The 14,267-nt window shown below is 57.3% G+C and overlaps 1 protein-coding gene across 1 annotated transcript in view; it reads left to right on the top strand.

Annotated features, from left to right (window-relative positions):
* The window catches only part of LOC122384544 (chromatin modification-related protein eaf-1-like), a 78,530-nt gene that overhangs the window by 63,321 nt on the left and 942 nt on the right, over positions 1–14,267 (top strand). Inside the window, exons 4-12 of the mRNA XM_043372075.1 lie at positions 1,626–1,755; positions 5,662–5,765; positions 6,552–6,729; positions 7,818–7,943; positions 8,663–8,780; positions 9,644–9,797; positions 10,905–11,031; positions 11,777–11,947; positions 13,261–13,343. Coding sequence (XP_043228010.1) covers positions 1,626–1,755; positions 5,662–5,765; positions 6,552–6,729; positions 7,818–7,943; positions 8,663–8,780; positions 9,644–9,797; positions 10,905–11,031; positions 11,777–11,947; positions 13,261–13,343 — 1,191 coding nt within the window. The remainder of the gene's footprint in view (positions 1–1,625; positions 1,756–5,661; positions 5,766–6,551; positions 6,730–7,817; positions 7,944–8,662; positions 8,781–9,643; positions 9,798–10,904; positions 11,032–11,776; positions 11,948–13,260; positions 13,344–14,267) is intronic.

The raw sequence follows: 14,267 nt of genomic DNA, 5'->3' as shown, positions 1-14,267 counted from the left end.
CCTCCCGTGCCGTCGTGGTCCGACCCGCACTGACCTGCTGCCGACCCCCTCCCGTGCCGTCCCGTCGTGGTCCGACCTGCACTGCCCTGCCGCCGACCCTCCCGTCCCGTCCCGGCGTGGTCCGATGTGGGTCACTGCGCTCCGCGCCCAGCGGTGACGGCCGCTCACCGGCCTTGGCGTCCCGGTGCCGGCGGCGGCGGCACGTCCCGGCAGAGCGAGACCTTCGGCGGCGCACTGCGGCCTTCCTGGACGGCCGGTAATGGTGAGCGGACCGAGCCGAGTCCGCCTGTCGCCGGCAGGGAGCAGGGCGACTCAATTAAAACCTCAGAGGGACCGAGCCAACCGATAGACCGACCGGCTGACTGGCCACAACTGGAGGAACTGAGGAACTCGAGCTCTGCTTTGTCGAGTGGGCCACGCCGGGCAGGCTGGCAGGTGACGGCCGCTCCGGGTTTATGGCCCCGCCGCTGACCTTACGTGAGCGGCATCACCGATAGAGGCGAAATGTTTCCGGCATCAAAACCGGACTCTGACGCTGCCGTGGCTGCGGGGAGACTGCTACGGTAGCTCTACTGGCGTCTGGTGTAGCTCTTTAGGTGGCTGCAGCGCCGTGAGCTCACGTGCGAGCTCAAGTGGCTCTGCTTTGTCGATTCATCTTCTAAGGTCAATTGTATTCACTTTCTCCGAACATTATTAGCTCATCTTCTAGCTCAACTGGCTCCCTTCCGAGCCGTATTAGCTCCTCTTCCTACTCAATTGGCTCCTCTCCCGTCCCAACAAGCTCCACTGTCTGGCCGGCCGAGCTCGGATGTGGTTAGTTTGGACCACTCAGCGGCGGCCGATCGGCCTCAGACCGGCGCGGGGCTCGTCCGTCCGTTCGGGAGCACCGAGCGCCGTACGACGCAATAGCCCTCCTCCCGCCGCCGGCGCCGCGGGTCGGGGGGACCCGGGGGTGTGTCGTTCCGGGGGTGTGCCCTCTCCGTGTATACGGATCTGTGTACTGGCGCCAGTCAGCTGCTCGGGACTGTGCCGCCGCTGTGGTATCGAGATATCGTGCTGTCTGGTACGGTACTGCGTATTGCGGCGGGAGCAGTGGGCTCGACCGCTGAATGGGCGCTGATGCGACCATGCACCCAGTGACGCTGCGCCTTACTGCCTTATTTGGAGGCATATGGTCAACCCAGGAAATCTAGAATTCCAAAATAGTAAACAGCCGAGGAAAAATCAGCGCAGCAAATACCCTATTATTTTAATGCCTCATTTATTTTGTCTGAATTTGGTGTGCACTGCTAGGCCGTTGTTTAGGGTGCGTCACCCCGGTGCCTCTATCCGTGACTGACGGTCGTGTAACGGCGCCATACTGCCACTCCCCGCCCGTGCCACTGGGCCATTTTCCCTCATTGTCTGTCACCATTTATTTAGCTCGTTTAAGTCATCAACAGAACAAATAGTTTCACCGCACGAAAACCCTGTTCACACCCATTGTTTATATAACTACCGTACGGCCCCTTCCTTTATGTCGAACGGTCCAATTTGCCCTGTGATCGTCCGACCCGTTAGCGCAGTCTGTGTCACTCTGTGACCCGACCTTGTGACCTGACCTCGTGACCCGGTGTGTTCGGCAGGTTCCACTTTCCGTACGGCCGCCCGGAGAGCCGTGACAAGGTGGAGGCTCAGCTGCAGCGGATTCAGCAGGCGTTCAACTCGTACCCCGGCGGCCAGGTGCCCAAGGACAAATTCGCCGCCATCGCAAAGGTGAGATTTCACTCGCTGCTCAACGAAACACTGCTTGCCGTCTGAAGGGGAGGGGTCGATAGAAGGTTTCATGGGAAAGTTTTGTAGTTGGTGCTCTGGGTATTAGGGCTGCGGTTGGAAACGTGCTTTCTTTCTCCGGAGTTTTGTGCATGAATTGCACGAAGCGGTGTCACTTTATGCTTCCGATGCTATGACGTGTCTGGTGCTTCGTCACTGTTGATTTTCCGTGGTTTTCCTCGTCCGGTGGACACTGACTCGCCCATGGAAACGGTACGAACGGGCACCAATCGTGAGGCTAAAATGTCAAGGACTGGACTGACGCCTGTGAATGGCAGCGCTAAGTCTTGTTCGTGCAGAGTCGGTGACCGCCTGAGTGGGTGGCCGGAGGGCCGTGTCACCCGAGCCGCCGGTCACCTGATCTTACCGTTCGTCACCGCTGGGTGGCTAACGTTCCCGCTCGCTCGTGCCGTGGCCCGGCGGCCCGTGCCAGTGACAGACGGCTGCTGGGTCCCGAACTGACGGCAGCGGCCGCACGGCGACGCCGCCCCATCAGATGCATAGTGAGCGCCCGCCGCGCGGCGCCCTGGCCTGACCTTGGTCGGTGCCGGGCTGTGCCGGATGGTTGCCGAGCAGTTCGTGATCATCCCACCGCCTGCATATGGACAAACATTGAGCTGAAGGGTAGCAGTCGATCGGAATCGACAGCGCGCGGTGCAGTATTTATTTTAGTGGTAGCAGGCGCGCGGTGTTTATTTATCGACAGATATCGACAGCCCCAAGGTCAAGGGCTGTCAGCTGACCTCTCAGCACCTTGTTCGGCTCCTCGCGTGACCAGCTGGTGTGGTCTACCATGCTCTGCACTCTGCTATTCACGTGACCTGCCGAGCTGCTGTTGTGGTCACGCAGCGGTTTTCCCGCTGTCCGTGACAGTTGCGGTGGCCTCTGTTGGGTGCAGCTCTCGCTCGGGTGATCGGAGGATTTGTCGGGTTTGGGGTGGGCTACCACGACAGCGGCGCAGGGTGGCGTGCGGTACCGTCCTAAGCGCCGGACGCGGCGGCCCAATCTCGGCTCTCGGTGTCTGAGGGGCTGAGTGGTTTTAGCAGGCATCGGACGCTGAGTGGCTTTAACGGGTATCAGACTGTGGATAACCCCCAGCCGCGTCACGGAAGGAGCTCCGGCCTCTCCGAGGCTGTTTTCATCTCGATCCCAAGAGCTTGTTCCCAACGACCCCGACTGCCTCTGTGAAGCTGCTTTGTTCTCTCAGCGACCAGCGGATGAGCGTTACCAAGCGGCGAAGGCTCTTTGTTTTGTCAGTACTTCGTAAGCGACTCCTATGTTGCCAATCAGGCGAACTGCTGCATTGTTTTCCGGCCAGCTGGGTCTGTTCGCCGTGTCATTCCCGGAGCGGCGTCTATCATGTTCGGTCGATGTCTGAGCAGCTCTGTCGGCGGCAAGAGAGAGCCGTTCTCAGAAACTCCGCCTGTCTCCGGGCCGGCAGACAGCGGCGGAGATGCTGCGCGGGATAACTCGTCACTGTTGTCGCGTGGAGACACGGCACGGGGAGGGGCACTGGCGACTCACCTGGTCTGCCGGCTGGGCTGTGATGTCTGCACTGAGCGGGGAGCTCATTGTTGCATCAGAAAGATGAGACACGCTGGCTGGTAAGGTGAATAGGAATGCTTAAGAAGTGCAGAACGGCTGAATGAAAAGCAATGAGGCGCATAGGCGGCGTTGATTTATGGACCGGCAGTTCTGCTCTGCCAGCGGACACATGTCTTTGGACGTCTGTCTGTCTCAGACACGCGTATAAACCGCACGCTGCGACTGTGCAATGCGTCTTTCTCAGACACACGCACATACCTCTCGCCGCGCACCTTGCGCCGTGGCCGGGAGAAAGGAGCTCTGCGCCGGCTCCCGATTTGGCCGGGCGTGTGCGGCCGTCCGCCGTTTGCCGTGATGGATGCCTGGTGTCGGGGTGAGAGTAGACGCACCGCAGCCGGGCCGGGCACCGCATTACAAACGGACGGCAGATGAATAACCCATGACACAGTGAGAGAGACGGCGGTGTGACTGAGGGGCGCGCCCGGCGCCTCTGCAGGGCCTCCGCAGCCGGACGGACTCTCCAAGCAGAGCGGCGGGAGCTGTCTGTGATATGGCTCAGGTAACGCCCAGTGACGGTTTTCCCTAGCGGTGGTGCGTGCGTGGCTGGATCTGATCAGCCCACCCCGGTCTCGTCACGAGTTGAACCCATGTGGATCACACCTGTCGATCGGCAGCGGTCGCTGCAGCTCGGCTTAAAGTTGCCATAGCTGACGAGGACGGTCGGCAGCCCGGATTACAGGCGGAGTTTTTCGTCTGCGGGCGAACCTTTGTGTTGGCTCGTGAAAACCTCTGAGATTTGTGGTTGACGGAAGTCTGTGACAAAAGCAGCCGTTGTTTTCCTGGCTCGGAGCCGCCGGTATCTGGCAGTCAGTCGCCGTGGCTCGGGTTTTGTGAGGCTGTCGCGACATATCGTCTGGCTGCGTCGATCTGTCGATCGCTCGGTGACAGTGTCCTCCCACACACCACGCCGCCGCCGCCAGAGCGTCACGCTCGCCGCAGACACAGCGCCACACTCGCCGCAGACGACCGGCCGCCAAATGCGGCACGATCGGCGCCAGCCGCGCCAAATACGTCGACGGGCCGGAGCTGGACTGGCCGAATGGGGACGGGATGCGACCGGTCACCGACGTGGCTTGTGTTGTCCAGTGTTGCTACCGTGTGATATTGACTGCAGGGGCTTGTTCAACGGTCTTTGACAGGAGACATGAGGGCTTAGCATTCCAATCAGTGATTAGCATTCTGTCATGTTTCTGATCTTCTTTGCGATGTCCTTTTCAGGTGTTCATTAGTTCCGCGGTCATCCATCCGAGACCCGTGCCTTATCTCCGCGGGTGCGACTCGCCGCCAGTTTTTGTTGCTGACCGGAACTCTCTCCAGCCAGTCGGCACGCCATCCAGCGCCGCTCCCTCCCTCTCCTCGGGAGATCCCTGAGATCCCGTGTCTCGGGGTGTCGGTTGATTAGCCGTCTGTTCGGCCGAGCACGCGGCGCCAGTCGGCCGCGCGGTGTCCATCTCCGGCTCCGGCTCTATCAGTCGGCCGTTTTTGCTGCCGTGCCAATCGTGTTCTCCGGTACTTCCTGCTGGTCGACACGCCAGCGTCGCTGAGGGGACCACCGGACCCGGAGGGGGGGGGGGGGGCGCCGCTGACGCTGATCACAGACGCTGATCAGCTCGGCGCCCCAGCGCCAGGTGCCGCCGTTTAGGGAATTACTCGGCGCTAACCACCGCACGCCGCCGGCAGCGTGCATGCGAAGGTGAACAACAAAGGCAGACCTTGACATGACTGCCGGCGTGGCCCTTCACAGAGGGATAATCGGCCGACGAGCGCAACACCTCGCGGCCCAGCAACAGCGGCTCCGCGGCCGGCGCCGCCGCGGGTGACGCATGCGAACTTCATACCGCTATCTACCGCCGCGTCACATGATAAACACGCCCGCCAGACTGGGCATGGGCGACATTAATCGCCGCTGTGCCGTTTTTATTTGGGCGATGGTCCGATTTGGTCGGCCGGATGGGCGTTTGTTGCTGGAGGAGGCTAACAATGCGGGCGTAGCCTCAGTGAGCGTGGTGGGCCGCTCGCGGTGGGTCGGGCGGTGGGGCATTGTTCGGTGCCATCGCTGATCAGGCGTCCACCCGCGCACCGAGTACTCAGGAGTGTCCGCCCACGCACTCGGAGTGTCGGGTCTGTGCTGTGAGTACTCACTCAGGAGTGTCAGTTACCGCGGCGGCCGCTACCTCGCTCCTCCCGCCCGTGTGTGTCTCGCACCCCGCCCCGTCTGACTCGACCCGTCTCCCCCGTCCGCAGGCCTGTGAGCTGCCGCTCTACTGGAAGGTGCCGCTGTTCCTGGCCGCCGGCGGCGAGAAGACGGGACACGTCACCGCCGCCGCCTTCCTCGACTTCTGGAAGAGGTGAGTGACGCCCTGCTCTACCGTCCGTGTACCTCTACCGTCTCGCTGGGCAGCTCTACCGTCCCGGGTAATGGGGGTCGACCGGGCCGCTCGCTCACCCACTCCCACCAACTCAGCGCCGCCGCTGGCCAAGGAAATACCGGGCTGAGGTGCGGACAAAAACCGGGTCAGGGCCGGCAGCGGCACCCCGCCCGGCGTGCACAACAGGTCACGTGACCCTCACGGCGCGCCGCCGGATGACGCCGGCCGGCGCCAAAAAGCGGCCGGCGCGCGCGGCGGACCGGCGGTTCCGCGTGCCGGGCTGCCCCCCGGGGGGTCACTGATCACCTCCCGGGCCGGGCCGGGGTGCGGCTCGGCTCAAGGTGACGCCGGCCGTTGGTGGCAGAGTCTGACGGTTGGATACGATTAGGACCAACGTCCGCCGCCCCCGCACTGCTCTGCCGTGGTGGGAACCAGCCGGCCTGCCTCACGGTGTGAACGCTTTGCGGTCGGGGCGAACGGTCGGGGAACCGCTGCGGTCGCCGCTCCCAGGGCGGGGCGGGCGGTAACGTAACCGCAGGGGTCGGGCGGTGCCCGTGACATTTAGTGGGGTAACGAGCGACTAAACTGTTTCACAAAACGCTACCACAACGGCACTTATACATTGTAGCAGCATTCATGAAGGGCTTTACTTTGTTGGGTTTTCAACACCTACGTATATGCTGTTTAATCACAAGTACTTCCCTCTCTAGCAGGGTGTAGTATTATGACCTTGTGTGACCCGCTCTGACCCCCTCTCTCCGTCAGACTGCTGGCCACGTCTCACGACCAGGCGTCTCGGTTCGTGCGCGTGCTGACTGCCGGTCAGCGCACCCACCTGGTGCCCGAGGACCTGGTGCCGCTGGTGCAGGACGTGGTCGAGACGCACCCGGGCCTCAACTTCCTCAAAGAGGCCATCGAGTTTCACAGCCGATACGTGCACACGGTAAGATGATGAGACAGACGGTGGGAAGTTGAAGAGGACGGGTTTGGATCGACTGGATACTGTAGAGAGTGGTTGTTGGGCAGGGTTGGAGACTGAAGGGGGCCGGTAGAGTGTGGTTGGCTGGGGTCTGGGCCCATGTTGTTTATGCTGTTGTGCCGAGGTGGGTGGCCGGGGATCAGCCCCGACATGCCGGGGCTAATTCAGGCCCTGCTGTCAGCGTTCTTATGGCATTTGTAGCATGGGTGTGTTTTAAACTGTCTGATGTAACAGACGTTATGTAACAGTCCTATAAACAACACCTCGGATTTGAAATAATAAGGCGAGGGGCTTGGCTCTGGTGTTTTACCAAGAGCGGTGACCCGGGTTCGTTGGGTATTTTCCATTTCCGTCTGCCCCCGTCCGTTTGCCCTCCGTCCTCCGGTGGTGTGAGTGGAGCTACTTTGGGGGCGTGTCGTGTCTTACTGTCTCTGTGAGCTCCAACAGTCCGGGTGTACGGGAAGGGCTGGCCAACTGAGACGGACAGATCGTGTAGCTTGGGGGTGTGTCCTGTACCGGGCGACTTCTCTAAACCCCTGGAGAGATGGGTACACGGGCCCGGGTGTGTGGTGAGGTGCTCCTCCGCCCACCCTCCCCGCGGCCGGACACGGTCCCCAATCCAGCCTCCCATCCATCCCCCTCCTACACACCCCGCGTGCAGCCAGTCCTCTGAGTCTCTCACGAAAGGACCTCCAGTGAGATGACCCATGTAACCTTAACCACCGCGAACAGAGTATCGCCTGGCACAGCCGGGTCTACACCGTGATTATCACATTTACTACCTGTAATTAGTCGTCAATCTTCATAAGTTCCCGGTGATTATCGGCTGAGTATCGCCTGTTCCGAGACGGTGCGGACGTATGGTGCCGAGATATTCAGCCCTGGGGATGATGGAATGTTTTAGAGACTGTGCTGCTAAGTGTTAAATGCTAACCTTGTGAATCCCGGCTCTATAAATTCGTGAGTGTGTGAAGTCCACGTTCGCCTCTGCGACCTGATGTGCTAAGCGTGGATGGGCGGTGTTGTAACGCTGTGACTGTATGCGTCTCCAGGTGATAGCGCGTATTTTCTACTGCGTCAATCGGTCGTGGAGCGGCCGGATCACAGTGGCCGAGCTGCGCCGCTCCAACCTGCTCAAAACCATCCAGCTGCTCGAACAGGAGGAGGACATTAACCAGGTATGTGCGGCACCGGCGACCAGACAGATGCGCTTATCGGGGAGATAGACAAACCCTGGGACAGTCGGGAGACCAACAGCCGGCAGGAGACTACCTGACAGCGGCGGAGAACACAGATGCTCGTTACCGAAACAAACACAGACGGAGATGAGAGGACGCCGCGGGGGCCATTTATCATCGGCCCGCCCCGGTCCCGCCTGTGTTACCAGACCGGCCCTGTGCGTCCCACGGCGGCTGTGTGATCTCCCTGTCTCACGGCCTTGATCCGACACCGAACACATGGGGCGGCCGGGCCCTGGCGAAACTGTAGCACTGTGTCGGCCTGACGAAACCACGCCGCACCTGCTGTGCGCACTCGCGCCGTCTTGTGCAATAGGATGACTAGGAGAGCACAGATTGGATTGGGCTCCTGGTCTGCTGTGATGCGATTAGTTCAGGTCGTGGAGTTCAGACATCTGCTGCGGATTAGGGATGTGTTTAGCAATATGGCATTAGATTTGGTGTGGTGTGTATTTTCCGCAGCTCTGTGGTATATCTTATCGTCAGTACGAGTCGTTTGCTGATGGTGTGGATCATATCAGTGAAAATCGGCTATAAAAACCGGCACATATGTCAACGAAAATTCAGCTAAAACACGTAGATTACATCTATCAGCTCCATCTTATCTACCCACACCCGCCAATATTTGTTTTATTCTGACGGCGTCTGTCGCGTTTCAGATCACCGACTATTTCTCCTACGAGCATTTCTACGTGATCTACTGCAAGTTCTGGGAGCTGGACAAAGATCACGATCTTCTGATCGACAAATCGGACGTGGCTCGTCACAATGATCATGGTGAGTGTGACACACACGCTGTGTGCTGTGTGTGATGTGTATCTGTTCCGCCGCGTGTCTGTCTGTCTGTTGTGTGTATCGGCGCAGTGTTTGCCCCTGTTGTGGCCATCTGGCGCCGGCGCGGCCCTGACCTTGTGGCGCTGACAGGAGCCGGTCGGCCGGCGGGAGCTGCGATTGGAGCGCTCACAGAGGCCCAGGTGCCGATTGATGGCTGTTCCCCGGATGTACTGACCTTGGCACGGGGAGGCCTGGGTGGTGGGGAGGTGTGGGTGGGTGGCCTGACCTGGGATAGGTGGTAGTCCTAACTGGACGGAGGACTGTCTGCCCATACTGGATTCATGAATCTCACATTGGAACTTCCCTGGCCAAAGACTCAGATGGCGTATCGGTCCCCACGGAGACAGGTTTTCCCTCAGACACTCTGTCCCAATCTGGACTCTCCCAGGACCTGTCGATTCCACCAGCCTCAGACTCTGGACTTTCCCTCACTCTGTCAGCCTCCGCTGGACTCCGAACTCCCTCAAACTCACTGTCAAGACTCCCTGGACGGCTACTCTCTCTCTCTCCGCCGCTCGGCCCGATGTAGATAGCCTTACCGGGATGCTGTCCTCGATAGCGGCAAATCAAAATTCTAACAGCGCAGTCGGTACACGTGTATTGTATCGGGTGGTTTCTGCGTGGACATAGGCTTTTACTACATACCTGGCGGCCGGGCAGTCGTGGAGACTGCCTAGTGACGGCTTCAGAATTGTCGTAAGTCTTACGACTTATGAGAGACTTCATTGCGAAACGTCAGTATTCGTTTACTTTCCACCGGCTCTTTGATGACTAAGCCGTCTAACTATCCCTCATGTCTTTTTCAGCCGTCTCGTCCCGCATCATCGACCGCATCTTCAGCGGCGCGGTGACGCGCGGCAGTGCCCGGAAGCAGGAGAAGATGACCTACATGGAGTTTGTGTGGTTCCTGCTCTCCGAGGAGGACAAGAAACACCCGACCGCCATCGAATACTGGTTCAGGTGAGGAGACTTTATGACACTTCAGCAAAGAAAGGCAAGGGAATGTCGGACAGAGTGTAGGAGTTAAGAGTGAGAGTCTGTGCGTGAGGGGGCCACGGAAATCACTCCGGACTGACTGACGGTCTGTCTCGTGCGTGTGAGATCGCGTGATCTCGCCGGAAGGGCCGGTACTTACATACCCGCACGTACGCGGGCTCATAATATGCACATTGCACGCACGCTCGTACGGTGCTGTCTACCCTGAGTGGACCATCGAGCGCTTGGTTCCGTCCCCGGCCCGTTCACCGCTGCGCTCTTCGGTGCAGAAGTCAGGGTCTGGGCCCCAGAGCGTTATCATGCTTCATCCCCGGTCGCTAGTGAAGCGTGACCCTCTAAGACCCGATCACCCTACCGACACCCCACCGCTCTGGCCAGTCGGAAGCGATGTTGTCTATGGCGTCTGCACGCGCGCCGCCACACGTGCGCCCGCCAAGGCCGACCGATCGCCTCGGTCGGCCGGAGGAGCGCCGGCCGGTCGATTTGGGGTCTATCTGACCGCCGGCCGGTCGATTTGGGGTCTATCTGACCGGCGCCAGTCACGCAGTGTGTCTATGACCGGAGCCCGCCAATAGCTCAGCGCTGCGCCGCGACTATCGGCACCCGGCGTGCTGTGCTGTGCTGTGCTGGTCTGACCATCTCAGCGCCTTGTTTGGTCAGCGCTGGTCCCTCTCGGGCCAGCGTCCGAACCCTGTGTCGGTCGGATGGCTCTCCGTTCTTGGCGCTGTCTCTGACGTGTGTGCTGATGTGGTATCGCCGTTTAAGGGGCGACTCTCTACCCCACCGCGGTTCTTGTGGCTGGTTTGATCCACCGCTGGTGTAACAGATACTTCGTGATCCAAACTGGCGCGCGGCCTGCATACTGACGATAGGGAAACACTCACCGAACCCACTGGTAGCCAGTAGTCTTCCCCTTAAGTGATTTATCACTAGACTAGCTGATGAAGAGCCCTATCGTACCTTAGTCGGCGAGTGAAGACAGTGCCCTGTCTCGTGTGTGTCGCCATGACCGCTGTGTATGAGGTGCGTGCTGTGACTTCTGTGTTTGACACCGTGACCTCTCGTTTTCAGGTGTATGGACCTGGACGGTGACGGCTACCTGTCGATGTACGAGCTGGAGTACTTTTACGAGGAGCAGCTGCAGCGGATGGAGGCGCTCGGTATCGAGGCGCTGCCCTTCGAGGACTGTCTCTGCTGGGTGAGTCGTGTCTCCGATCCCATGTGTGGGCGGTCGGGCAGAGTCCTTTGTGAGGGTTATCACTAGGCTTGGTAGCGTTTCCAGCTGGTCACCGCAATGTTTTGAGAACTGTCAGAAGTAGGTGGTGCAGTATAAGCTCGTCAAAGCTGGTTGCCGCTGGGAGCAGTCCCTAGTGGTCGGGTTAGTGTCAGTTTGTTCAGGCTGCAGCTTGCAGAAGGGTGCTCTGACCCGCCTGTTATATCCCTGGGGAGGTATAAGATAAACACCTTGTAACCCTTCTGCAGCGCCTGGGGTGGGGACTGGTCTGATACTACACAGCTGGGGGCACCCTCGGCGACGGAGACGGTCTTGAAGTAGACGGCACGTCACCCATCTGATGCTGACCCACTAGTTTTTGCCCCCTTTCGCTGCTCATACATCTCATCTGTCGCGCTAGCTTGGCATATAACATAACACCAGTGCCGACGACCTATGTGATCAACAGCAATGTCATCCTGACGCGTCTCTGGCGCTGTATTTTGCTGATTTCACTGCGGGTGTTATCGCTGTGCAGATGTATTTTCAGTTCAGTTATTCTGTAAATATTATCTGCGCATTGCACAATGTGATATTCTAAGCTGTCTGTTTTAAACAAAGGAGGATAACTTGGATAAATAAATCGGCTTCTGTGTACTGAATGCTGATACAGTGTTTGTTCCGTGGTGAGGATATTGCATAACGATGTGTTTCAATTCCTCTCGCGCAGATGCTGGACATGGTGCAGCCGGAGACGCCGGGCAAGATCGCGCTGAGCGACCTCAAACAGTGCCAGATGAGCAACATCTTCTTCGACACGTTCTTCAACCTGGAGAAGTACCTGGAGCACGACCAGCGAGACCCGTTCGCTCTGCAGCGGGACGGAGAGCCGGGACAGACGGTAAGTCCTCGCCGCCGGGGCGGTCCGCGGGGTAGGGTAAGGGCGGGTAAGAGTACGCGGGCGATAAGAGTACGCATCAGCTGTTTCGGTTGCTTAGCAACGCGGGTTTGTCGAGTTCATGAAGTGACATGAAGCCGCCAGTGCGTGCATGTCACCAACGGAACGTGGGCGTTGTGCGGCGACGCTGTTGAGTTTAAGGCGATGAATATTATTTTCGAGCGTTATGATATTATTATGATATGGTACAATACTTTTGATACTTGGCAGTTGAGTTAAGGTACATTTCCGTGATTGTTGTGGGAAACTTGTGAGGTTATCTGGGGAAATACTGTACAGTGCAATATTCTGTTTGCGAAGTTTTGTACAACGTTTCGGGGTTGTTTTGTGCGCGAATTACATGTACGGTAAGAGGACGCACTGTTCAGGAGGGTAAGAGTACGCAGAATTATACATTAAATCGAATATACAGAAATATAGAATTATTAATCTATCGCTCAATGACGTTTGTTTTGTAGGTATATCATCAGTGGAGCACTGTGATGCAGATGCGTACCCGAAATTCTTCCAAATACGAGCTATTCCCCTTTTTGAATGTGCATTTTTTTAAGAAACACACGACATAATTATTTCCTGATTTATAGACTTGAAAGATTTATTTTATGTTTTTCTTTTAGGATACTAGAATTAACTTAAATGCCTTCTGAGTTTGAAGTTAAGCATTTGGACAGTGCAAGCTGCATAGGTGTGTGTTCATATGCTTGCGTACTCCACCCGCCTGGCGTGCGTACTCTTACACACCCCATACGGTAAGAGTACGCAAGTGCAACGGTTCAGAAAATGTCAGTTTTAGACCACTTCCATTTACGCTGAAGGATCGTTGCCCCATGGGTTGATGGCTAATTCAATGAACTTTAATATTCCCTATTTGCGATTTCTTTCCTTCAAATATTAAACAAATGAGAGCAAGAAATCCACTAAGTGCGTACTCTTATACGACTTCACCCTATTATTTGACAGATACGGTTAACTGGTAGGACTGGGTTATGTCCGCGGTGGACATGACCCTTTGTTATCGGCCGGTGGGGGTTTGAATGGCCGCCTGGTCGGCCTGGCCTTGGTCAGCGCTCTGTTGGTGTGACCCGGGCTGACAGCCCGTCCCGAGGGACCGGGCGGGATGTGCGCTGTGTGTCCGCCGGTCCTGTGCCGGTGTTTTGTGGGCTGTTTGTGACACGGAGGTCAGACACACCCCCTGCGTGCCGGCTGGCGTTAGCTCTCCCCCGCCGTCTGACGTTAGTTCTCTCTCCCGCCGCCAGATGTCGGACTGGGACCGGTTCGCTGCCGAGGAGTACGAGCTGCTGGTGGCGGAGGAGGGCGCCGCCGAACAGGATCCCGAATTGTGAGTACACGCGCCCCGAATACGGAGGGATAAAACGTGCTGCAACGCGCCGGCGTGCTGCCTTTACAGGAGAGACCGCAAAGCTATGAACTCATGACCAGTGTGTACTGGTATTGCGTAGGTAGTAGTTACTTTCAACTGATGTTAATCATTGTTTCTTTGTTTGGTCTTATATAATCCGATTAGACCCATTCACCTCACAAATATATTCAATTATGCGGGTTGCGATTAGTTGTAAGCGGCTTCCAGCAAAAGTAATGAGTAATTCCCGGAGATACAGCGAGGCTTTCTATAATTGTAAAATACCTGGGTTGCAGAGTTGTTGTGGAAGAGACTCAGTGATAGTGATAAGGAGTGAGTACGGATTTTACCGAGTCAGTGTGCCGTCTCCGTAATAACTCGTCCACATTTTGTTTGGTTTGTCTTCCGTTTTATTTGCCGGTGTGTTGTTTTGTTGTTTTTATTTCACGTTTTTGTTGGTGTGTTGTTTTGCTGTTTTCGTCTTACGCTAACACTTGGCGTTGTACCGCTTAGGTTTCCCTGTGTCAGTCGTTTTGTTTTCATTTCTGACAAAAAACTAAATTATGAAGTCAATTAGTCCCTTAACTGCATGAAAGCAAGGTGATCCCACCCCTAAACTGAATGCCGAATGGATCGGTCTTCTAACAGCTGCCACAGTCCTTGTGGTCACGCTTTCAGCCAGTGTGAGACGCGTGCTAGTCCCGCCTAGTCCCATGTGTTTAAAGCTGTCGCACTCGAAACTGTTTATTGTATCTGTGAATCACCCACCTCGTGACTATGACTCAGTACTCGGTGCCATACTTTCAAAATATGCCGTTCTCCATCGTTGATCATTGGCGACTTGAGCATTACATAAGTGTGCAGTGTGCGGTCCTTAGTTTCTGGTGGCACTGCCGAGTGCTT

Source organism: Amphibalanus amphitrite, unplaced genomic scaffold (genome assembly GCF_019059575.1).
Source record: "Amphibalanus amphitrite isolate SeventyFive unplaced genomic scaffold, NRLGWU_Aamphi_draft 000193F_arrow, whole genome shotgun sequence".
NCBI lineage: Eukaryota > Metazoa > Arthropoda > Thecostraca > Balanomorpha > Balanidae > Amphibalanus > Amphibalanus amphitrite.
The sequence above is the reverse complement of the archived record's forward strand: the minus strand, read 5'-3'. Positions and strand labels throughout refer to the sequence as shown.